The 25516-nt window shown below is 41.3% G+C and overlaps 1 protein-coding gene and 1 long non-coding RNA gene across 2 annotated transcripts in view; one reads left to right on the top strand and one right to left on the bottom strand.

Annotated features, from left to right (window-relative positions):
* Window positions 1-25516, bottom strand: part of CALN1 (calneuron 1) — a 529462-nt gene that overhangs the window by 491311 nt on the left and 12635 nt on the right. Inside the window, exon 2 of the mRNA XM_007485687.3 lies at window positions 245-442. Within this exon, the coding sequence (XP_007485749.1) occupies window positions 245-363 (119 nt within the window). The 5' untranslated portion in view covers window positions 364-442. The remainder of the gene's footprint in view (window positions 1-244; window positions 443-25516) is intronic.
* Window positions 6466-19957, top strand: LOC103094423 (uncharacterized). Its single transcript, XR_463478.3, has 2 exons — window positions 6466-6557; window positions 19611-19957. It is a non-coding gene; the product is annotated as an uncharacterized LOC103094423 (long non-coding RNA).

Below are 25516 nucleotides of genomic sequence, written 5' to 3'. Positions count from 1 at the left end.
TCCCCGCGACTTGGAGCTTTACAAGGGTCTCCTCTCCTCTGTTCTCTCCCCACACCCAATCTGGCATGGGACCCACCCTGCCCCCCTAAACCCCCATCCACCATCCACACTCACAAACACACAGCCACACACTTCCTCCCTCAAGAACTGTAACCTGGCCACATTTCTGAGCGACCAAACCCTCCAGACAATTTATTCCTGCAGGTGAAGGGCTTGGGAAAGGAATATTTGAGGGGAAACTTGCCAGGTAGGAAAGTCCGGGGCCTGGCTTCTCCGCCGCTCCTCGCTCCCTCCGGGGGACCCTCTGCTTCCCTTTTCTTGGTGCTGGGGTGGCCCCTCTCCATGTTGCTCTGGTAGCCGCATCAGGTATCTGGAGCCGGTGTGCTATTTTCCCAGAGATTTGTAAGCCCATCAAGGGACCAGCAGCGAAGGCACCCAGACTCTGCAAAAAGTTGACAAAAAAAACTTACTGCCTGGCCTGGCACTTTATCATTTATTCAAAATAAATTTCCTAAATAATTCACATCTCCCCACCCCCTCCCCCTGGTTTCAGTCAGAACACAATAGTGGTACCAAGAATCTAATTACAGCTGTGACAGATGTTTAGTTATTAATAAAAACTCAAAGTCACCGCAGGGTATTACATAACAAACTCGAACTGGCCGGGGGAGCCAGCCCTCATATTTACAGGTACTTTTCCATTCATGCTCTCCTGGGCTTTGCTGTAGTACAAAGACTGTGGGTAGAAGGGGTGGCACCGAGCCAGACTGAAGCTAGTGGGGAACCCCAGCCCCATGCCAGCATCATTCAACTGCCTTTCTGCTGGCAGTTGGAGAAAAGAACAGGAATTTCGGGTGAAATGCGCCCCATAAAGGGTGGGAGGAGATTCTTGCCTAGATCTTCTGGGTGCTCAGAACCAAACACAGTAAGTTCATGAACCTTTCCAAGTCTTGATTTCCAGATCTGTAAAATGGAATAATAACATTCTCAATCTCAAGGTTTCTATAAAGGTCAAATGAAATAATATGTGAGAGGAAAGTTGGCTCAATAGCTTCGGAGTTAATGTCTCTGACATATACACACAGAGAACTAGAGAATTTGTGAATTAAAAGGGACCTCAGCAGGGCAACTAGGTAGCTCAGTGGACTGAGAGCCAGGCCCAGAGACAGGAAGTCTTGGGTTCAAATCTGGTCTCAGATACTTCCTAGCTGTGTGACCTTGAGCAAGTCACCTAATTCCCCTTGCCTAGTCCAGTGATAGCAAAACTTTTAGAGGGGTGGGTGATATAAGAAATGTCCTCAGATATGGGAGAGGGAAAGGGAAGCAACCCAGCCCTACATCCCTCTGGCTTTCTAGTAATGAATTCTGGCAAACTCTGTGCTGGGGCAACAACATGTGTGCCCACAGAGAGGGCTTTGAGTGCCACCTGGACACACGTGCTATAAGTTCACCACCACAGGCCTAACCTTTACTCCTCTTCTGCCTTGGAACCAATACACAATATTGATTCTAAGACAGAAGATAAGTGTTTTTTTAAAAAGGGAGCAGGAGGACTTCAGTGGCCACCTAGACCAACTTCTCCTGAAAGGAATCCTCCTCTTCACCAAAACATACCCAACAAGTGATCTTCAGCCTTTACCTGAAGACCTCCAAAGAGGAAGAATCTACTCACCCCAAATCTCATTCCATTTTTAGAAGCTCTAATTATTATGGAGTTTTTCCTGACATTAAGACTACATTTGCTTCTCTGCAAAGTCCATTCACTGCTCCTAGTTCTCCCCTCTGGAGCCAAGCAGAGCAAGTCTGATCCCTCTTCTGTGTGACAGCCACATCAGGGCCCTTCTGGGTCTTCTCTTCTCCAAACTAGATATTTCCTAATTCCTTCCAATCCTCATATGCATGGACTTAAGTCATTTCCTCCTCTAAGTTGTCATCTTTGGACTGTCTGCAATTTATCAATGTCCTTAATGTGTGATGTCCAGAACCAAACATAGTATATGGGGTCTGATAGGGGCAGATTATAGAGGGACCATCATCTCCTGATTACTCTTTTAATGTATGCAGCCCAAGATCCTATTAGTTGTTTTGGCTACAACCCTTTGCCCCCCCCCCACCAAAATTCTTTCAGAAGGAAGATGGAGGACATCAGAGGAAGAAGAGAAATGATGGATAATGATGGAGCAAGAAGAGAGGAGGAAGTAAGATGGAAAAAAGAGGCACAGCTCTCTTCTTTGGGGTACTTCTAAGACACCAGTATTTTGAGGGTACTTCTGGCATCTACCTTCAGGGAATGAGACATTTAATGGGAAAGACACATGAGTTTTGGAACATAGATGCAGAAGTATCCCAAGGGAGAGATCAGTGCCTCCCCCTTCATATTTGAGGCTCACTAAGTATAGAAACCTTATCTCCCCCTTAAATCCAGAAGTTCCCTAAGGGTAAGAGCCAGGTGTCTATCAATAGACCAAAAGGGTCCACCTCCTTAATTTATGACATTTCCTGTCTCATCAAATTATACCATATGCATTATATACATAATAGCTTAATAATACATAATATATAATAGCTTAATATTCAACAGATTCACTTAAATTAAATTAATTCAACAAGTTAGCTTAAAACTGAACTTAGTCTTTTGGAATACCCTGTATGTATGATTTATATATAACAATGAAGTAACATGCTACCACGGAAAGGGACCTGGATTCAAGGCTAGCCCCTGATGCTTCCTACCTATGTGAACTTGAATAAGCCACTTCTTCCCATGGGTCTTGGTTTCCTCATCTGTAAAATGAGAATAGATACTATGATCTCAAAGGTCCCTACCAACTCAAAATTTATACTCCAGGAATTCCCCCGATAATTGAAAGGGCAACTAGGTAGCACCATGGATAGAGTACCATGCCTGGAATTGGAATGACCTAGATTAAAATCTAACCTTAGATAATTCCTAGCTGTGATACTTGAGCAAGTTACTCAACCTCAGTCAGGTAGCCCTTGCTGCTCTTCTCTTAGAATCTAAACTAAGGCAGAAGGTAAGGGTTTTTTTAAAAATTGAATAGGTAGGGATGTTTCTCCATTTTTGTTTCTGTCCCTTGACTCATCCTGGGACTTGGCATATAGCAATAAAACAATGGAGTTTTAGTCTTTAATATTTGAAAAGTGTTTTCCCGATTCTACTATCATGGCAATTTTACCAAAGAGAAAACTTAAGTTCTGAGGGTTGCCCAAGGTCACATGATTAAATATTTGCATTGAGATCTGAACCCATTCTCTCAAACTTTAAGCCCAGAATCTATCCACTACTCCATGAGATTTTCATTTCGCACCCAGCATTGAACTTCAATGGAACCGCACCATAGTTCTTAGTCATTCTCGCTGACCCTGAAGGCTTATCCAGCCCAAAAATGTCCTACATACTCTCAGTGGGTCAAATGCTGCCCTCTTGGGGTAGCTAGTTGTACAGTGGATGGTCTTAGAGTCAGGAAGACCTGAGTTCAAATCTAACCTCAGGCACTTGCTAGCTGTGTAACCTCAGCCAAGTCACTTAACACTTATCTGCTTCAATTTCCTCAACTAAAATGGGAACATTAGGACAATTCTGAGGGACTTGTGAAAAAGAATGCTATCCCCATCCAGAGGAAGAACTGGGGGAGTAGAAACACAGAAGAAAAATATATGATTGATCACATGGGTGGATGGGGATATGACTAGGGATGTAGACTCCAAATGATCACCCTAATGCAAATATTATCAATAATGTGGAAATAGGTCTTGATCAATGACACATGCAAAACCCAGTGGAATTGTTCATTGGCTATGGGAGGGGGTGGAAGGAGGGGAGGGAAGAACATGAATCATGTAACCATGGGAAAATATTCTAAATTAATTAATTAAATAAAATTTTCAAAGCCCCAAAAAAGAATTAATTAATATTAAAAATGGGGATATTAAGAACCCCTATATCCCAAGGTTCTTGTGAAGATCAAATGAGATAATAAAGTGTTTAGCACAGTGCCTGATGCATAGTAGGCACTATACAATTGCTTAGTCCCTTCCCAATCCCCAAAGGGTGGGACTTGCCAGGAATTTTTAGGGAAAACAATTTTTTGCCTAATTGGCTAGCCAATAGGAACTGGAAGGCCAGTAAGGCTTAACCAGCCATCTGCCTCCTGTTCTTATACCTGCCTGCTCCCAGGTGCTCTGTTAGGAGGCTTGGATCAATTAATACTTGAAATTGAAACTGATTGTTATAAATTATATCATTACATTGCTGCAGATGGCACACACGTGAAGTTCTGATCACACGAGCCAGTGTTGAGAAAGCTGGAGACGGGTCCAGCACTACAATTCATGAATTCTCCTCCTCTACAAGCTTTTCTCCTTACTTAGCATCTCCTGAGGAATATTTTCAACTTTTAATCCCATTTGAGCATCTACTCTGGACAGTTCTCTGGGCCATATTCATGGCTTCCTTAGAAACCTGTAGTGGAACCTAAAATTGTTCCCAATGTTGTTCTTGAGCAGTACGGGGCCACATTGGTAGAACCATCACTGGGAGTTTTTTCCACTTAGGACCAGGCAGGAGGTGAAGAATGTTTTGGGACATTCTGGGAGATGATTCATGCTTCATGCTGGGATGGTGCTATCGGCACCCACTGGGTTTCAGCATCAGGGGCAAAGCCTTGTTTACCTAGCACTGGTAAGAATTCTGCAGGAGATCAAACTTCCTTTCCTTAGACAAGCAGTTGCACAACCCCCCTCTCCAAAGGGCAATCTAGTTAAACAGATCAGCAAAAACCAAGTTTCTAGAGGCATTAGCAGAACACACAAAGAAAGACATTTTATTTTATTTTCAGGTAGGCTTTTAGTTGCCATGACACTCCTCAGAACACTGGAAGACATTAAAGGTTATAAGAGCAAATTTCAGGCAGAGAACGATTGGTGCCCAATTAGGGAGAGCACTGCCGAATAGCAACCTGGTTATCGTCTACCTGAACCCCCATAATTGAGTTTGGCGACCCCATCCCATTGTCACTGGCACATGGAGGGGAATAGCTCCTCTCTTTCTTCAGTCACTACTGTGCCCACTGTGAAGAGGCAATGAGACTGTCTAGAATATCTGGGCTACGGTGATGGAGTTGGGCTGCCCTCTTTATTCCTTCCTCCTTGCCTCAACTCCTCTGTTATCTCTTTTGGAAAAACCTCTCTGCTCCTTCTAGGTCAGTGATGGTAAACCTTTTAGAGACCGAATGCCCAAACTACAGAGAGGAGAGAGAGGAAGCGCACCCATTGGGCTGTAGGCAGAGGAGTGGGTGATGAGAGAAATGTCCTCAGGCATGCAGGAGAGGGGGAATGGAGCAGCCCCCTCTGGCATGCTCTGTCACATGTGCCAATATGGCTCTAAGGTAAGAGTTCTTAGACTAGGGTCCATATATACATATATATATTTATATATACATATACACACATATATATGAAGAGAGATACACACATATATTACATAAAATCTAGGACATAATATATATTATCTGTGTATAATATATACATGTATTATATATGTGTATATTTTGTAATATATATATTTTTTTTTGTAATCCTTTCTTTGTAATCCTATGTGTTTTATTTATTTTAAAATGTTATACTAGGGCAGGGTCCAAAGGTTTTCCTAGACCACCAAAAGGGAGTCATGACACACAAAAAAAAAAAGGTGAATCATTTTTATCATTTTTATTTTATTATTTATTATATTATTTATTTACTTTTTCCAGTTACTTGTGCTTAATATTCTTTCCCTCCTAAAGTTTTGTTATGTTTTCTTGCTGAATTTCTTGCAGAATTTACACACTTTGAGAAATAGGACATTTTTAGGGATTTCCTCTTCCCCTTGTTTTTTTTAAACCAGACGTATGATAGAACAAGGGCAGCCAGGTGGTGAAGTGGATGGAACATGGCCCTTGTGTCAGGAAGATCTGAGTTCAAATCTGGCCTCAGATACTTACTGGCTGTGTGATCCTGGGCAAATCATTTAATTCTGCCTCAGTTTCCTCATTTGTCAAATGAGTTGGAGAAGGAAATGGTAAACCACCACAGTACTCTTTGGCCAAAGAAATCCCAAGTGGTGGGTTTTGGTTTTATATGATTATTCTCTTATAAAAATGATCAATATGGAAATGTGTTTTGCATGATAATACATGTATAACCCAGATCTAATTACTTGCCAGCTCCAAGAAGGGGGAGCAAGGAGGACAATTTGGATCCTATAACTTCAGAAAACTTATGTGGAAATTTATTGTGTGTAATTGGTAAAATAAAATATCTTTATAATATAAAACAACCCAAATGGGATCATAAAGTCAGACTTGACTAAGCTACAACAAAATGGTTTCATGGGTATCGAGAGTTCCTGGCAAAGAATTCTATCTTTCCATGGAGATTAGAATCTTTTCTGAAGCTTAGTCTTAGAGACTCACCTGGAGACCAGAGTTAGATCCAAGTCTTCCTAACTGAGAGGTCATCTCCCTCTCCCCCACACCACACAGAGTCTTGCCTAAAAGGTATACATTTTTTGTTGTATTAGATTATAAACAGTAGGCACTTGATAAATGGAGGTAGAATTGGATTGGGTTGCACACAGCAGGTAACAAATGGATGTTGATTGAATTGGGAATATATTACACATAGGTGATTGAATATTGATTGAATTGTGTTGCACATAGTAGGTACTTCATAAATATTGACCAAATTGATTTGAATTTTATGAATTTAATAAGTATTTATTGAATTGGTTCACTCATAGAAAAGGCTCAGAACATGTTGGTTGAATTGAATTGTACTCAGTAGGCATTTAATAATAGTTAACATTTACTAGCTACTTAAAGTTTGCAAAGCCCTTTACATGTGTTGTCTTGTTTGAGCCACACAATGACCCTGTGAGGCTGGGGTTGTTATTACTCTTATTTTATAGCTAAGGAAACCAGGATTCTATGAGGTTAAGGCATTTGCCCAGGGAAGCACAGATAAATAAGTAAGTATCTGAGACAGTATTTGAATTGAGATGTTCCTCACTCCAAGTCTAGCACTTTATATATTACATCACCTAGCTGCCTAAATTACAAAATGTAGGTTTAAAATGCATTGTGTTGCATACAGCAGGTGATCAATTAATGACGGTTGAGCCAGGCTGAATAATACAAAGTAGACATTTAATAATTATTTATTGGTTTAGATTGAACTGCACACAGTTGGTGATTAATAAATGTTGATTGATTGGTTTGACTTTAATTAGTAGATCAGTGTTTTTTTTTAAAACCCTTACCTTCGGTCTTAGAATCAATAATGTGTATTGGTTCTAAAGTAGAAGAGCAGGAAGGGCTAAGCATTGGGGTTAAATGACTTGCTCAGGGTCACACAGCTAGGAAGTGTCTGAGGCCAGGTTTGAACCCAGGAAATCCTATCTCTGAGCCTGGCTCTCAATCCACCGAATCACCTAGCTGCCCCTAGTGGATTAGTTTTAGTTGTGACATAGTAAGGATTTAATAGAGCAGCTAGTCAGGAAGACTTGAGTTCAAATCCAGACTCAGACATTTACTAACTGTGTAACCCTGGGCAAATCACTTAATCTCTACTTGCCCTATCCACTGGAGAAGAAAATGGCAAATCTCTCCAGTATCTTTGCCAAGAAGACCCCAAGGACAGTATTATCATGCTATGGTCCACAGGGTCATGAAGAGTCACCCAAGACAGAACAATTAAACAATAACAAGCATTTAATAAGTACTGGTTGAATTCAATTAAACTGGCTTGCATAGAGCCAAAGTTGAATTCAATTAAACTGGCTTGCATAGAGCCAAAGTTTAATTGGTTTACAAGACAGGATGATACATACCTACAATCCCTGCTACTGGGGATGACTGAGGCTGGTGGATCAACTGAACTTGAGAGCTCTAAGCTGAAATATGGCTAAAGCTAATTAATTAAGTTTGACTTCAATATAGTGAGCCCTGGAGGAAGAGGAGGAAGAGGAGAAAGAAGAGAAGGAGGAGGAGGAAGAGGAGGAAGTGGAGAAGGAAAAGGAAGATGAAGAGGAAGAGAAAAAGGATAAATAGGAAGATGAGAAGGAAGAGGAGAAGGAGAAGGTGGTAGTGGTGGACCATCAGGGGCAGTGAACTATCACTGGTCACAACAGAGAAAGTCAAAGCTTCCTGGTGGAACAGCAGTTAGATCAGGTCATGAATGGCCAACTGTAGTTCTAGCCTATGTAAGATAAGAAGATCCAGTCCCAATCAATCAAGAAATGTTGGTTGAATTGGATTGGATTCCACAGAGTAGGGATATAATAAGCATCTGTTAAATGGAATTTAATTGCCTCAATGGCTTCCATCTCCATTTTACTTAAGTGCTCTAACTTGGACACACTTCCAGTTAAGGAAGAGCTACTCTTTCTCCAAGAAGTGCCAGCTACTGTGCAAGGAGCCTGAGTTGGAGGCAGATGGGCAGCTATCTCCTCTAGCATTCATCTGTCCCAATAAGGTCTTCCATCAGGCCCTTTTGAGTGCATGTCTGCCATGACCCAGGAAGAGGGAAGCCACACTGACCATTGACAGGTTGGGAGAGCAGATGCTCAGCCAAGGAAAGGGGAGTCCCGCTTTGGAAAGAGGGAGATCTATATCCTGCAGAAAGCTATTCAAGGGCAGAAGCTTTTCCTGTGCTCCCCCAACATAGAACTGAACTCACAGGAATTGCTCAATACCTATTGACTCAATCCAAATCCTCAAATTAATAGATGCATCTTTTTTTTTTTAAGGACCAGTTGAGAGAAGTGGAAGAAAAGATAAAGAAATGAATACATGAACTTGACCTTCCAAAGCCAACTTGCAAATTCATAATCACTTTAAAAGCTTTCCAAAGGCTGATCTAAGTAAAAGTCCTAATGGTTTTAGCTTCTGGCTAATTCCCAGCAGACCCCAGAATGCTGCTTTCCCTAGCCTAGAGCAACATACTTTTATTATTCCTCCTTCAAAATAGCTGCTAAGATTTAGAGCTGGAAAGGACTTTAAAGATCATCTCGTTTAATACCCTCATTTTCTAGATGCAGAAGCAGAGGCCCAGAGAGGGAAAGGACCTTGCCCAATGTCACACAGCCAATCAGTGGCAGAGCCCTGTGGTAAAATACAGGTCTCCTTATTCCCTACCAGTCCACTTTCTCTCCCTGATCCAACAGGCATTTCCTGAGCCTCTATGATTGGATTATTTCTGTGCTAGGGACTGTGGGGATCATAGAGAAGAAGGAATAGCCCCTTCCCTCAAGATAGTCTTATAATCTAGTTGAGGAAACCAGACTCAAAAGAGGGAGCAGGGAAGAATGGAAGGAACTCTCAATTTGGAGTCAGAATGGGCAACCCCTTGATTTTACAGAAGATGAAACTGAGACCCACTGAGGTGGTTAATTTCAAAGTCAAATTAACATCAGTTCGTTTTTCAGATGATCTGGGAATGGGACACTGGATGAATAAATTTTGAATGGAGAGTTAGAAGAGAAGCAGACACTGTAAATAATAGGGCATTCTTCTCCACTGGACAAGTTGATAAATGAGTCTAGGTGTTGATACATTCCTGGGTTTCCTTCTCAAAAAAATAAAAGACTAGATAACCTCTGAAGACTCTTGCAGCTCCAAATTATTATGACTACTTGTGGGGCTTTGAGTAAGCCAGATAAGTTCTTTGGGGCTCAGTTCCCTCATCTGTAAAATAAAAGAGTCCCTTTTCCATAGATTCTGATTTTCCTTTAGGTTCTGAATTCAGGATTCTCTGATCCTAAATGTCTTAACATTTAATCTCTCTGAATTTCAATTTTCTCACTTGAAAAATGTAGGCATTGGGCTAGAGTAAGGATTTCTAGCCTTTTTTATCTCAGAGACCTACCTCTTAGGCAGTCTGATGAAGCCTCTGGATCCCTCCTCAGAATAGTTCACTGACTACCTTCTTAATTGAAGGAAATGTGAAATTTCACTTAGAGATTAGTGAAAATAAAGATGTCGTGTTGTTTTTTCCCATCCAAGCTCACAGACCACCCAGAAATCAATTCACAGATCTGCCGAGGGTCTATAGATCTTGATTTAAGAACCTCTAGATCCGGTAGGTTCTTAGTCTTTTTCTAATTCTAGATTCTGCACTTAGCATAATGCTTGGCTCATAGTAGGTACAGCAAATATTGATGGATAAACAGAGATAGATGATTCTATTTAATGAAATGTAAGTTCTTTGAGGGTAAAGATTTTGTCTTTTTTTTTGGTGCCTCTTACAACTAACACATGTCTAGCACATAGTAGGTATTTAATAAATTCTTGCTGTTTGATTGATGAAAAAGATAGAGAATCAAAGCCAATTTTAAGATTGTCCCAACTTTCCTTTACTTTAGTTGACTGACTTACCCCTGAGGATTTGTACCTTACCTATCCTGGAGGAGACCTAAAGAGGGCCTGCCCAGATCCTTTCTCTAAGAAAAAAAAAAGCTAATACTTATTGTCACCCAGGCCTGTATTTCACTCCTGAGATGGCCCTGTACTTAAGGATGTAAAGTCTTGAAGCCTGAGTTTGCAGCTGATGCTCTGAGTGCCCAGGAAATGTACTGAAATAGCCCAGACTCCTGGAGTTGGATGGGATGTCGGAGACCATTTAGTCCAATTCCAATTCCTGGAGAAGGAATTCTCTCTACAACTGACTATCCAGCCTTTGCTTAAAGGAACTCCTTCCCTCTCAAGGATGCTCATTCTACTTCTGGCTAACTCATTATTAAGATTTTCCTTGTTAGACATACAACTGCTATCTCTTTGTCATTTTTTTCAAACCCTTCCCTTCCATCTTAGAATCAATGCTGTGTATTGGTTCCAAGGCAGAAGAGTGGAAAGGGCTAGGCAATGGGAGTTAAGTGACTTGCCCAAGGTCACACAGCTAGGAAGTATCTGATGCCAAATTTGAACCCAAGACCTCCCAACTCCAGGCCTGACTCTCAATCCGCTGAGCCACTTCTCTGCCTCAATTCTTCCCACTGGGGTAAAACAGATCAAGTCTAAGTCCAGGTGACTTTTGAATCCTTGAAAATAGCTCCTATGTTCCTACAAGTCTTCTCTTCTCCAGGTTAAACATCCCAGCTCTTCCAACTCTGGCATGGAACAGGATGGCTCTGCCATAGAAAGTAAGCTCCCTGAGGGGAGGGGCTGCTTTTACTTTTTCTTTGTATCCTCAACAGATGGAGTGAATTTAGAAAGTCATAAAAACACTTATGGGCTGAATAGATGATTGAGTGATTTTAGAAGGCTTAACATAAAGAGAAAAGAAGTAGGGTTTGTTGTTCTGTTTTGCTTTTGAATCCTGCGAAGACTTTTATGGCATCATGGAAGGGGCACTGCCTCTGGAGACTCAGGTTCAAATCCTATCTCTGATGCTTGCTATCTGTGTAACTTAACCTGCCAGGGCCTGTTTGCTTATCTGTAAAAAGGAAATGTTAGCCTCCTGACCTCGGAGATCCCTTCCAGCACCAGGGCTATGATCCTATGAAATCCCGATTCCAGCCTGAAAACTGGAACAAATTCCATGCTACATTGTCACTCTTCCATGCAGGCAAGGGACTCTTACTTGTCTTCTTGGCTTGTCCATAGTTCACCTAAGATCCTAGGGAAGGGCAGACCTGGGAGGGGGATTTAAGGTCTTTAAATGCCATTTCTTCACTTCAAAGAAGAAGCCATTGGCCAAGGTCACCCAGGAAAGGACCAGAATCCTTTGGACAGCTCCCAGGTTATCCATTATCTGAGGCTTCTAACACACACACAAATACCAGCCTCATTCTACTCAAATGGAAATCCAGAAGTTCTCAGGATCTAACCACAGGATGGGAGGCCCTTTCTGAACTGGGCATCTCAAGACTGTATCATTTGTGTGCGAGGCCAGATAAAATGAAAATGACCTGCAGACATAAGGTTGGTTTTCTATTAAACTGAGTCTGGAGTTCTTGATAATAAAGGAATGCAGAACATTGTAGCATCCACAGTGGCTTCAAAATGTTTTCTCTGAACTAGCAAGAGCCTCTGAGTTTGGGGAGGCATGGGGTGGTGGGCATGACAGTCCTACAAAATGCTCCAGCTAGTTTTCTGTTTATAGAGTATCATTTGAAGGGCACTTTCCAAAAATGTGTCCCTACAGAGCTGCAACCCTAGCAGTGTGTCCCTAGGCTAGTCATTTACATCTCAATTTCAAGACCTCAACTTCTTGATCTGTCAAATGAGGTTAGACTAAATTATCTCTAAGGTCCCTTTCATATGAGTACCCAAGAAAGGGGTAGACAGTGTGGCCTGACGGATAATGGATTGAACTTCAAGTCAGGAAGACTTGAGTTCAAATGTCACCTTCAATTCTTACCAGTTGTGTGGCCAAGGATATCAACCTCTCTAGGAGTCAGTTTTATCATCTATAAAATAAAGGGGTTAGACAATACGGCTTTTAGGGTCCTCCCTTTCAGCCATAAATCTGATTCTGTAATTCTAATGGTGGAAATAGCAAACACCAAAAGAGACTTTAAGAAAAGACTGGGCCAGGCTGACCTTTTGGAGGTCCTTATAAATCCCTTTATAGATATACACCCCTTGCCCTGAACCTAGGACCATTCCTGTATAAATACATTCTGGTATCAAGATCCTCCTTCTCCATACCTACCAACAGGTCAATATTCAGGACAAAAGTGGGTCTGTCCAAGAGCCAATGAATCCCCAGAGGATACATCAGAGAACTGCATGTTGGGAAAGGGTTCTCAGAGAGCTTCCAGCCTGTTGGCTTCATTCTGAAGAGAGGGAAACTAAGTCATAAAGAGGAGAGGGACTAGTCTAATAGCACAAAGGCCATGAGGAGAAGAAATCAGAGTAGATTCTCCTTCTCTTGATTCCTAGACTTGTTCTCTCATGCCACTTCCTTCCTTGGACAACACAGCCCTCCAGACAGAAGGTCAGCTTGTTTTCCCCTGAAAAGGGAACACCACAATTGGGTCTCTAATCAAAACCATCTGCATTTGTTCTATCTGCCCAAATTACAAGGTATTTGTCCCTCATGGGGACACAGGCAGTGTCACACAGGATAAAAGGGGGACCCGGGTTCAAATATGGGTTCAAATGACAATATATATGATATTAAACAAGTCTGTCTTCCTCCCTGGGTCTCAGTATTCTTTACTGAAAAATTAATTCCAATATGATAATTAACTCTTATTAACTCTAATTTTGAAAATTACAAGGGCAACAAGGCAACTCTAGATAAAGAGCCAGGATTAGAGATGAGAAATAGTGGGCTCAGATCTGGTCTCAGACAATTCCCAGCTGTGTGACCCTGGGCAAGTCACTTGACCCCCATTGCCTAGCCCTTACCACTCTTCTGCCTTGGAACCAATACACAGTGTTGACTCTAAGAAAGAAGGTAAAGGTTGGGGAAGGGGGAGGGAAGCGTTGTTTTTTAAAGACACTATTGCAACAGCTTCCTAATCGATCTCATTGCCTCATGTCTCTCCCCTCTTCAGTCAGTCCTCTACATAGCTTCAAAAATGAATTTCTTTAAGTGTGAATCCTTCCATGCCTCTCTCCTACGTGATAAATTCCGGTGATCTCAAGGAGCAAACATAAAGTCCTCTATTTTGCCTTTAAAGCCTTCAGAGTCTGACCCCAAGCTACCTTTCCAGCCTCCTTATACATCACTCCCCTTAGGGTACTCCATCATCAGACATTCTGGCCCTTGACTGCTGTTCACACATAATATGACAATCTCCAAGAAATGTCCTGGCTATCCGCCATGCCTAAAATGTATTTCCTTTTGATCTCAGCCTCTCAGAATACCTAGTTTGCTTCAAGAGTCAGCTCAAGTGCCTCCTTCTACACAAAGCCATTCTTGACCCTGCAGGCTCCAAATCTTCTTAGATGTTCTCCTCCTCGATGTACTCCATGATCTAGCTAGACCCGCCTAGTCAGAGTTCCTCCAACCCACCACTCCATCTCCCATCTCCATGACTGTCCGCCATGCCGACAATGTTCTCCCTCATCTCTTCCTCTTAGTTTCCTTGTCTTTCTTGGAGAGTCACTTCAAGGAAGTGGAATCCGAAGTGATATTCAACGATAGGGAAATGGCTGAGCAAGTTGTGGTATGTGATTGTAATGGAATGCTATCACACCAAAAGAAATGACAAAAACAAGATGATCCCAAAAGACCTGTAAAGATGTCTATGAAGTGATGCAACATGAAGTGACCAGAACCAAAAAAAAAATTGTACATGGTAACAACAGTAACAGATGATGATCAAGTAATGTATAATTGAAAATCTGTTACCCAAAGAAAGAACTACATTTCCCGAGAGCCCACTGACTTCCTGTCATTACATACTTCCTGTTGATAAAGGATAAAGTCAGTGGGCATTGAGACTCTCCCTCTCTCTTTGGCATGATACAGCAAACATGGTGGTGGTGGTAAGTGAAGTGTGAGAATTTTGAAATGGCTAATCAGCCATTGGCATGTGGTCTTATTTTGTATCCTCTTTATTCCTTGATTTCTAATGATCATTAATAAATCTCCTAAAATATAATATTTTTATTATTTAAGATTTAACTCTAAATTTTACACTATGAAGGACTTGAGCATTATCAACAAAGCAAGGACCTGGGTCAACTATAAGGGCCTCATGATGAAAAAGGGCATTCAGTGCCATAGAAGGAACAGGAGTCTGAATGCAGATCAAAACCTACCATTCTTCAATTTATTTCCTCCATTAATTTTTCTCTGGTGTAAGCAATATGTGTTGTGTTTCACATGATGAACAAGAAAATGTGTATTATATGACAATATATGTATAATCTATATCATATTACCTGCCTTCTTGGGGAGGAGAGAAGGGATAAAAAAGAATGAGATATAGATTTTTGGACATAGCTAATGTGAACTGTTGAATAAGAATATTTATTATTATTTATTACATTTATAATAAATAATATATATTATTGTTATATTATATAAAACAATTAAAATAAATGATAACTCCATAAAAAGATAATATAGTCAATTGTGACCCTTCATTAGAGTCTTATATTAAATATTTATTATTTCAAAGAAAATAAAGATTCCCTTCAAAATCTACTCCTTCTGCAGGAGGCCTTTTTTTTTAACCCTTACCTACTGTCTTAGAATCAATACTGTGCATTAGTTCTAAGACAGAAGGGCAGGAAGGACTAGGCAATGGGGGTTAAGTGACTTGTCCAGGGTAACTAGTTAGGAAGTGTCTGAGACCAGATTTAAACCCAAGACCTCCTGTCTCTGAGCCTGACTCTCCAACCACTTAGTGACCTAGCTTCCTCAAGAGGCCTTTCTTGGTTCCCATCCACTGATAGTACCTTCCCTTCTCAGATTGCCTTTCCTCTATTATTGTATAGATCTTCTTTGCACCTAGTTATTTACTTGATGTCTTCCCTGTTAGAATGGATATTCCCTGAAGACAGGGATTGTTTTTGCTTTCCTTTCTATCCTCAGAACTTAGCAGAGTACCTGGTACATAATTAAAGAAATCTCTAGTGCTCCCCTCAAAAAGAAAAGCAAAGTCCTACAAAAGAAGACTTATGAAGTCCCTTCCAATAGTCCTTGGACCCCCCTTCCTAACCAATTACTTTTTTTATATTCGTTCTTAGAATCAGTACTAAGTATTGGTTCCAAAGCAGAAGAGCAGTAAGGACTTGGCAATGGGGATTAAGTGACTTGCCCAGGGCCACACAGCTAGGAAATGTCTGAGGCCAGATTTCAACCCAGGACCTCCCAGCTCCAGACCTGGCTTTCTTTCCACTGAGCAACCTAGATATCATTTCACCTTCTGTGTAAGCCTCTTGAGGGCAGGACCTCCTATTTAACTTTCCTCTGTGCCTGGCACACAGCAGATACTTACTCAGTGCTTGTTTATTGATCTGGAAAAAAAAGTTAACATAATCAAATGATGTGTTTGGACAGCAGTCTATTCCGGCTCAAAATCTACCATGATCCTAAGTCAAAAACCAAAGGAACTGAAACTGAAGAGTGCCAATAATTGCTGATCAGTAGGGTTGGGGGATTCAGGCCAGCACAAGGAAAGTAAAATGCTTTAAATAATTTTTTAACACTTTTTGAGGGGCCTGATTTGTTAGTCTCCTTTCCCAGCACCAGGAAATTAACCCCTAGAAGAAACTTTAGAATGATAAGAAGCAAAGGAGCAAGCCAATAGGAAAACAGTAACAGCCCTAGGTCTGTGGCTCCTTTTCCCAATCTCCAGCATCAGGCTCACTTAATTCTGCAGACTGTTAAAAGATGAGGAAATAGTGATTTGCTTAAAATCATTGAGGGTTTCATCTCCCCAAGGCAAGAGTGTGGGCTAGCAGGGCTTTAAGGTTCCCCATCAGAAGCAAGGATGCTGTGCCCCAGGTCCTAGAAAACAAAGCATATGTCCAGTGGCATGTCCCTTCTTTTGGTCATCCCCACTACCTAGGGCTGCTGGATTCCAGCACACATTTATAAAGAGCCAATTATATCCTTACTACTGTGCTGGGTCCTGTCCTTAAAAAGCTTACTTTTGTGGGAGGGAAGGGAAGGAATGTGGTTTACAACATAAACACTAGATTAAGGAAATACAAGATAATTGAAAAAAAGAAAAAAGTTGCCCATGATCCAGTGAATATTGGCTGTCTGGGCAAAGTCAGTATTGACACCAGAGACTTACTTTGGAGCCAAAGTTTGTTCAGGAAAGAAGCCAAGGGCCATGGGCTACCATAAATCACTGGAAAACCCAACACTAACAACTCTCAATAGCTCTAGGTCTATAATGCCACAAGTTCTCCCTAGCCGTAGCAATCTGAAAAAGGTTTCATGGAGGACGTGGGATCTCTTCTGAATCTTTCTTAGAGAAGGGTTGGGTTTTGGTACTGGGAGAAGTATGGCAGGTGGGAAGAATTGTGGATAAAAATCATGAAAAAGTAACATATGTTTGAGAGGACCTGAGTTCTAATTTGACGCCCTAGTGTGACCTTAGTCAAGTCACTTAACTCCAATTGCCTAGTCCTTACTATTTTTCTGCCTTGGAACTAATAGTACTGATTCTAAGACAGAAGATAAAGTTAAAAAAAAAGTAAACCATGTTTGGGAACAGCAAGTACGATTAGTTGGGTCAGTATAGAAGGTTCATATAATAGGAAATAAGGCTAGAACTTTATGATAGGGTCAAGTTTGGGGCAGGGGTGGGGAAGAAAAATTGAACACTAAACTAGCAAGTTTGAACTCATAGGTAGTGAACAGCGTAGGTTGTTGAGGAGAGCAATGAATGATGTCATAGCCATGTGTGAACTGGATTAGTGGGAGGAGACGTTTAGATTTTAATCTACTTGAGAACAGGGACTGTCTTTTGCCTTTCATTGTATCTCCAGTGGCTAATATAGTTAGTGCTGGCACATAATAGATGCTTAAAAATGTTTATTGATTGACTGACCATCATTAAAATACATTGGAAGCCAAGGGGGCGCCAAATGTCCCATAGGTGTCTCAAATTCCACCTGTCCAAAATATCTCCTCCTCTAAACTTTCTTATTTCTGTTGAGGATACCAGATTCAGTCACTTAGCTCAGAAATCGTAGTCATCTTTGACCCATCATACCACCATATCCCATCAATTACTAAGTCTCATTGGGTCTTCCTTTACAGCTCTCAGCTTTTCCTTTTTCTTTATTCTAATAATAATAATAACATTTATGTAGTGCTTAAAAGTGTAATCACTCTTATGTGGACAACAGCTATTTCAATAGTCTCCCAGCTGGTCTCTCTACTTGGAGCTCTTCCCCTCTCCAATCCATCCTCCATGCCTTCCCAAGGCACACGGCTTACTATAATTCTCCTCAGAATTTTCAATGGCTTCCTATTGCCTCTGGGAAAAAATACAAACTCCTATAACCAGGCTTCTATCTATCTACTTGTACTTCATACTAACCCCCTTCACAAATACTCTATTTTAGCCAAATTGCTCTCTGAACTCAACAGTCCATCTTTACATATTTGTCCTGGTCATCCCTTATGCCCAGGATATATCTCCTCCTCATCTTCACTTCCCTTGACTTCTTCCAATGCTCAACCATTACATAAAGTCTTGCTCTCTCCAATCCATTCTCCACTCAGCTACCAAAATGGCAACCCCAAATCTGACCAAGTTGCTCTGCTGCTCAATAATCTCCAGGGGCTCCCTTTTCCCTCCACGAACAAATACAGTCTATTGTTTGGCATTTTAAAATGCTTTACAGCCATGCCTCCATCTACCTTTCCCAATCTTATTGTACATTTCTCTCCTTTCTCCCTTCTACAGGCTAGACAACTTGCGCTTCTTGCTATTGCTCTCTCCCAATTCTCCATCTCCCATCTCCGAGACTTTGCACTAGCCAACCCCCATTTCTGAAAGGTATTCCCTTCTCATTTCTTCCTCTTAGCATCTCTATTTTCCTTTAAAACTCGGATCAAGCAGCACCTTCTCCATGAAACCTTTCCTAGTCTTCCCTTCTGTTAGTGCCCTTCCTCTCTCCAAAATTACTCCATATTTCTTTTCTATATGCTTTTACATAAGGCAGCTAGGTGGCACATTAGCTAGAGCACTCACCTGGAGTCAGGAAGACTCATCTTCATGAATTCAAATCCAGCCTCAGACATTAGCTGTGTGACCTGGGGAAAGTCACTCAACCTTGCTTGGCTCACACTCCTCATGTGTCAAATGAGCTGGATGAGGAAATGGCAAACCACTCCAGCAACTTTGCCAAGAACACTCCAAATGGAGTCACCAAGAGATGAACTTGACTAAAAAACAATTGCCCCAAAAGCTACATACACGCCGTCTCCCCTGACAGAACGAGGGCATGGACAGTTTCATTTTTGTATTTTGGTCCCCCCTGCTTAGCATAATGACTGGCACATAGTAGGGGATTAGAAAACGATTGTTAATGTATTGATTGCTTGATCCCCACCGCTAGTTCAATAGTTGGAGCTCTCCTTTTTCCCAAATGCCCATGTATTTACTCATCTCTATCCCTAAGTAGAAAATAAACTCTTTGAGAATAGAAACTGCCATTTTCCCTCCACTTCCTAGTAGAGTATCTTGCACATAGTAGGTGCTTAGTAAATGTTTCTTAGATGGATTCAACTCTGGAAAGTAAAAGCTTGATTTTCAAGTTATGCAGTATGATCACATTATCCAAAACAGTCTGAAACTATGGGCAGGGATCAGGGGGGAGTAAATTAGGACAGAAATGAAAAGTGACAAGAAGATAAATTACAATCGTGTTGTGATTTTCTAGGCCCAAGGGTTCCTGGAACCCAGACTTTCCCAGACTACAGTTCTGACTAGCAGCATGCTTCTTTTTTCAAGAGATTGCCATTCCTAAGTGACTACTTAATCAGGCATTGTGTGTTTGAATGTATTCATTATATTTTAATTTGATTATATTCTAGCCAGTAGACTGAAACAGATTTGTCCAGATGTGTAATTATTTTCTAAATGCTTATTCTCTTTTTGGTGGCAACCTTGGCGTGGGACTCAGAAAACCAAGAGCTCTTCATGAACACTGGGTGCTCATTAGACACAGAGGCTTCATTAATGAGGATTACTGTCAGAAACCATCACCAAGAAGCATCCTGTCCAGCAAGAGCCTACATTCGTTGGACTCCCCAAAGTCTTCGAACAACAGTGCCTGTGCTACAAATACCCACGTCTGGGTCCAGTCTTCCTTCCTTACAGAGGCACGGTGACCTAGTGTCTACAGGGCTGGATTTGAAGTCACCTAGTGTAGTCAAATCCCACTCTATGTGACCGTGGGCAAGTCATCCAACTTCTCTGAGACTACGTTTATTCTTTTATTTGTCAAATATGAGCATTCATGTCTCATGGGTTATTGTTGTTGTTGTTGTTGTTGTTGTTGTTGTTGTTGTTGAGTCATTTTTCAATCATGTCTGACTCTTTGTGATCCCTCAAGGTTTTCTTAGCAAAGATACAGGCATAGTTTGCTATTTCCTTCTCAAACTCATTTTACAGATGAGAAAACTGAGGCAAACAGGATTAAGTGACTTGTCCAGAGTCACACAGCTACTAAGTGTCTAAGGCCAAATTTGAACTCAGAAAGATAGTCTTTCTGACTCCAGGCTTGGCACTCTATCCATTATACTACCTAGTAGCCTATACCTCTTAAGGTTGGGTATAAAGAAAAATAAAATAGTGTATGTTAAGTACTTTGCAATTGTTAAAACACTGTGTAAATGCCAGCTCTTATTTTTCTTTTCCTTCTGGGATATAGAAAGAATGCCCAGTTCTCAAGCTAAAGAACTAGCTGATTAACTAGCTCAGAACCTCAAATCTATGTATCTCCAAAGAAGGAAAGAAAGCTTCCAAATAGACAGAAAGAATTGATTCCAGACCAGAGATTTAGAGTTCAAAGGGACCTCAGGGCTCAACTAGACCACCTGCATCATTTCACATATGAGGAATCTGAGGCTCAGAAAGATAAGATGATTTGGAAAATCACACAGCTAGCAAGGGGGCAGAGGCAAGATTCAAACTCAGACCTCTATCTAGCATTATTTTCTTCATATATTTCCTGCTCTAACCTGTCCCTCATTTTATATGGGTACATGGCCTTCAACCTTTGAGTTCCTTTACCCCAATATTCTCTTTTTTTATTTTAGAAGGCAGAAACCTAATCATCTAGTCACACTTTTTTCCTGTAGTCTAGAAACAATAATCTGTCTTTTGGATGACTCTGGCTCAGGAACTCAGCTTGACATTGATCCACAGCCTCGGTCAGCCTCCTGGATTATAAAGACATGGGCAGACTCTTGTTGAATTGATGGTGTTTTTTCCCAGTGCCTCCTGGGAGCCAGTAAGAGAATAAATGAAGGGCTGAACCTCTTCAAGATACTTCTCGCTATACTTCTGGAGCCTTGTTGGACACATTTAGAACATTGCATCAGGTTCCCTATCTTTTTGATTTTTAACTCTTCTCTTCTGGCTTAGAATCAATACTGTGTATTGGATCCAAGGCAGAAGAAAGATAGGGCTAGGCAATGGGGGTTAAGTGAAAAATCTGAGGGTCTTAGTGAACTATAAACTCAAGGTAAGTCACAAGTATGATGTGGCAGCCAGAAAGATGAATGCAATCTTGGGTGTTATTAAGAAAAGCATAGTGTTGAGACTCAGGGATGAAGTAGTACTACCCTACTGATCATGAGTATTATGCTCAGTTCTAGGTGCCACATTTGAGGCAAGACGTTGATAAATTGGAGAGCATCCAGAGGACAGTGACCAGGATGGTAAAGAATGTTATGTTCATGTCATGGATGTCATGGATCTATTGACTAAAGGAAGTGGGAATCTTTATTCTGGAAAAGAGAAGCTGGAAGAGATACATGGTCGTTGTCTTCAAGTGTTTGAAGGGCCTTGAAGTGTCAGAGGATTAGTCTTGCTCTGCTTGACCAAGAACAGAATTAGGGGTAATGAGTAAAAAATGTAGAGAAGTAGATTTAATCTTGACTTTAAGAAAGCTTCCTAATAATGAGAATCATCCAGATGATGAAATGGACAGCTCAAGGAGATAGTCATTTTCCTATGACTAAATGTCTTCAAGAGAAGACTGGATGGCCAATCGTTGGGTGGTTGTTGAGGGATTCCTATTCAAGTGTGAATTGGACCCGATGACATCTGTGATCCTGTCTAACTCCAAGATTCTTGGGTTCTGTGAGTTGTAAGAGACCATACTAAAAAGGAAAGCTGACATCATTTTATAGTGAGTTTTGAAAACAAGTTAAGGGAGGAGGCCCTTAAACCTTCATTTAGCAGTCAATGGGGAGTCAATGAAGTTCTGCTGAGTAGAATGTCATAACTGGGACTAGGCTATAAAACATTTTTTACATGATGTTATAATCTAGTTAGTTTTTATGTGTATAATATTGTGATGCAACCGCGGCATGGTTTTCCATGCCTAGGGTCTGAAAGAAATTGGGATGCAAGTATAAGGATAGAGGGATAAGGGATGAGGGAAAATGCAAAGTTGTCTTTAAAAGGGAGAGAGGAGAATTTAGCCAAGAACCCTTGGAAAAGATTCTGGAAGGAGAAGGCATTGCAGAGGAGAGTCTTGGGAGTTACCTGAGTTAACTGTCATTACACAATGGTCCTTTCCCTGAGCTGGAAGGGAGAACACCTGTTCCATCAGCTCCTATAACCTGACTAGTTTTGTCGAGAAACTTGGAGGGTTTGGGCTTGGAAGATACCTAGGAGAAGATCTGAATTTCCCTGAAGTGCTGCGGACAATTTGGCTGTCACAATTTGGCTAAGGTAAACGAAAGGGTTTAAGATCTGGGGCTTTGGGTTTTTACCTAAGAAGCCAACCCTAGTCTTGTGGAAGGACTCATTCTACTTCTGAATCCATTTTTACTAGCCCTTTTAGAGACGATTAAGGTTAGTAGATTATTAATCTGAGATACTTAGTATAGATAGTCAGTCAGATGGTTTTGGGGGGGTTAGATAAGATCAGGGAGCTGACAAGAAGGGTTTAAGAAGACCAGAAGAGCTTTCTCTTGAGAGGAGCATAGGAAGTGGGTGGAGATTGAGCTTTGTAGACAGGGATATTTTGGGATCTTAGTGATCAGTTCCCTAAGCTTAATAAACAAAATAAACTTGTGTTTCATACAGTCTCAATGGTTTTGTGCTTCACTGGCCCTGGGAAGGTTCCTAGGTGACTTTTTTCCCACCAATCCATCTAGGTCCTTCCCTATCAAAAGTATCTCCTTTCGGAGGTCCGTTTCTTTTTCACAAGCATGTAAGAATCTGAACTGTCAAAACCCACTGCCTAGTCTTATCTACATCTTGTCCTTGGGCACATACATCATTGTTCCAGCCAGGGCAATGGATGGCGTGGAAAGGAAAATGATTCAGAATGGTGCATGGGCTCAATCTTATTAAATGTAGGCATCATTCTTCAATAGTAATTACAAATAATATTAAGCTGATAAAGAACTTCATACCCATTGTCTCACTGGAGTCTCATAGCAGCTCTTACAGATAAACAACTCCAGGTAGTGTTACCTCAATTCTATTTTTTTATCCTACCTTCTGTCTTTGTATCAATTCTAAGACAGAAGACCAGTGAGGGCTAGGTAATCAGGGTTAAGTGATTTGACCACGGCCACACATTACCTCCATTTTACAAAAGAGGAAACCATAATCCAGCAAGACATAGTGACTTTCCTTTTGAGGAAGTATCATATCAAGGAAATATCAGAGGCATGATTTGAAGCCAAGCCTATCACTCTTTCCAACCTACAACCTCCAATCAAACCTCTCAATGGAATGATAGAGCTCTAGACTGTCTCCCCTATTTCCCTTTCCAGCTTCCTTTGGTATGTTGTCTTTCTCAATTATATTGGAAGCTCCTTGAAGGCAAGAACTGTCTTTCTTTTTTTATTTGCATCTTCAGTGCTTAATATGGTGACATGATAGGTGCTTGTTAAATGTTTAATGATTGACTGTTTATTATTGGCAACTTTGGGATCTAGCCTTTTGAGATCTGGTTGGATCTTGACTGTCACCCAGGGTGTTATCTACTACTTCTAGCCTTGTGCTGTCCAAGAAAATATGGTTAAACATTGAAATGGCTGACCAAGTGGGATCATTCCTAGGAGGTTGCCAACCTCTGTGGGCTTTTCTTCTCCTTCCCCCAATACATCTTAGCACAGTTAAAATAAACATCAAAGGTAGCTTTGATCAAGGAAACAAAAACCTGCACATTAGGAACGACCACAGATAAAGCAAGGTAGATGTGGAAAGGCCAAGACTTTGGTCTGAATCCCAGAATAGTCAATAATATAGTCAGTCAGTAATGCCGCAGGGAAGATAAATAGTTGGTCAATAACACCAGAGGGAAGGAGATGTCACCAGAGGACAATGTACAAAGAAGGAAAGCAGCAGTGAGGGGGAGAGAACTGTTGCCAGAAAACCTGCTCTGAGTCCTTCCTGGGTTGCCTCAATGGCCATGGAAGAAGGGCATGGCGGTTTGTATGAGGGTTAGACCTGGGTGCCTCAGCTCCATCTGAGCCCCATCGACTGATGCCACATCTCTCTCCTGTCTCAGAGAGACCACAAGATTCTCTGTGACCCTGTGGGACGTGGAGAGATTATTCAGCATCCTATAGAAAATAGTTCTTTGTACCTGGGAGGGTGAGGACAGTGGGGTCCTGAAATCAAATGGGTCATGGGGCAATCATAGGCTCATAGATCCAGTACTGAAAGGAATTTCAGAGGCTATGTGGTCCAACCCCTTCATTTTACCAAGGAGGAAACTGAGACCCAAGAAGGTTAAGTGGTTTTCCCATGGCCACACAAGTAATAAAAGGCACTCAAGTCCTCTGATTCCATTTCCTCATACCACTCATTAATTTGACAACCATCTGTCAAATACCCACTATGTGCCAGATACTAGGCAAAGTTCAAACTGCACAAAAACAGAAACAAAACATCTACCCTCAAGGAATCTACATTCTATTGTGCAACTATAAAATACTCAAAGATAACAGAGGGGGCAGCTGGGAGGTTCAGTGGATTGAGAGCCTAGCCTAAAGACAGGAGGTCCAAATCTGGCCTCAGACACTTCCTACCTGTATGACCTTGGACAAGTCACTTAACACCCATTGCCCAGCCCTTACCACTCTGCTGCCTTGGAACCAATACACAGTATTGATTCTAGGACAGAAGGTAAGGGTTTAAAAAAAAAGATAAATAGAAACCATGTATTTGTTGTTGGAGGGAATATAGAAAGACTTCATAAAGAAAGAAAGAGCTAGCTTCAAGCTTAGTCTTGATAAGGTAAGGCTTCTGAGAAAAAAAGGAGGAACTGCACCCCTTATGTGAAAAATAAATGGCGCAAATGTATGGAGATGGGAAATGGCATGGTGAATTGGAATGATGATTAATGGTGACTATCAAGCGGCTAGGTAGAAATTTGTCACAGAATCATCAATTCAAAGCTTAAAGAAACCTTGGAATGCACTAGTCCTGCCCCCTTATTTTTGCATTCATGGAAGCTATGGATGGGAGAGTTGGCGTCATTTGCCCCAGGTCCTGCACATCAGGAGTGTCCAAGGTGGGATCTGAACTTGGGTCCTCTGACTCTAGAGCCCGGGGCATTTTCCACTGTACCACGCCAAGTCCCGCACTTGGAGACGAGGGATCCGAATGAGACATCGGCTGCTCCATTTGGGAATCTCTTGGGATTTCCAAAGGCTCCAGCTCCGGCTTGCCTTGACAGCGTTACTTTTCATCCTCCCCAGCTCGGCACTCAGGCAAGCACCAGCCAGGGGAAATCAGTTAATAACTATGCACATTTGATAATAAATTTTAACAATTTAAGAGTGCGGTACAGTTTTATTACAGTTTTTATTTTATCATACTAATTCAATGCGT

The sequence above is a fragment of the Monodelphis domestica genome, chromosome 2, assembly GCF_027887165.1.
Source record: "Monodelphis domestica isolate mMonDom1 chromosome 2, mMonDom1.pri, whole genome shotgun sequence".
Lineage (NCBI taxonomy): Eukaryota > Metazoa > Chordata > Mammalia > Didelphimorphia > Didelphidae > Monodelphis > Monodelphis domestica.
Note: the sequence above shows the minus strand (reverse complement) of the source record. Positions and strands in the feature narration are given on the sequence as shown.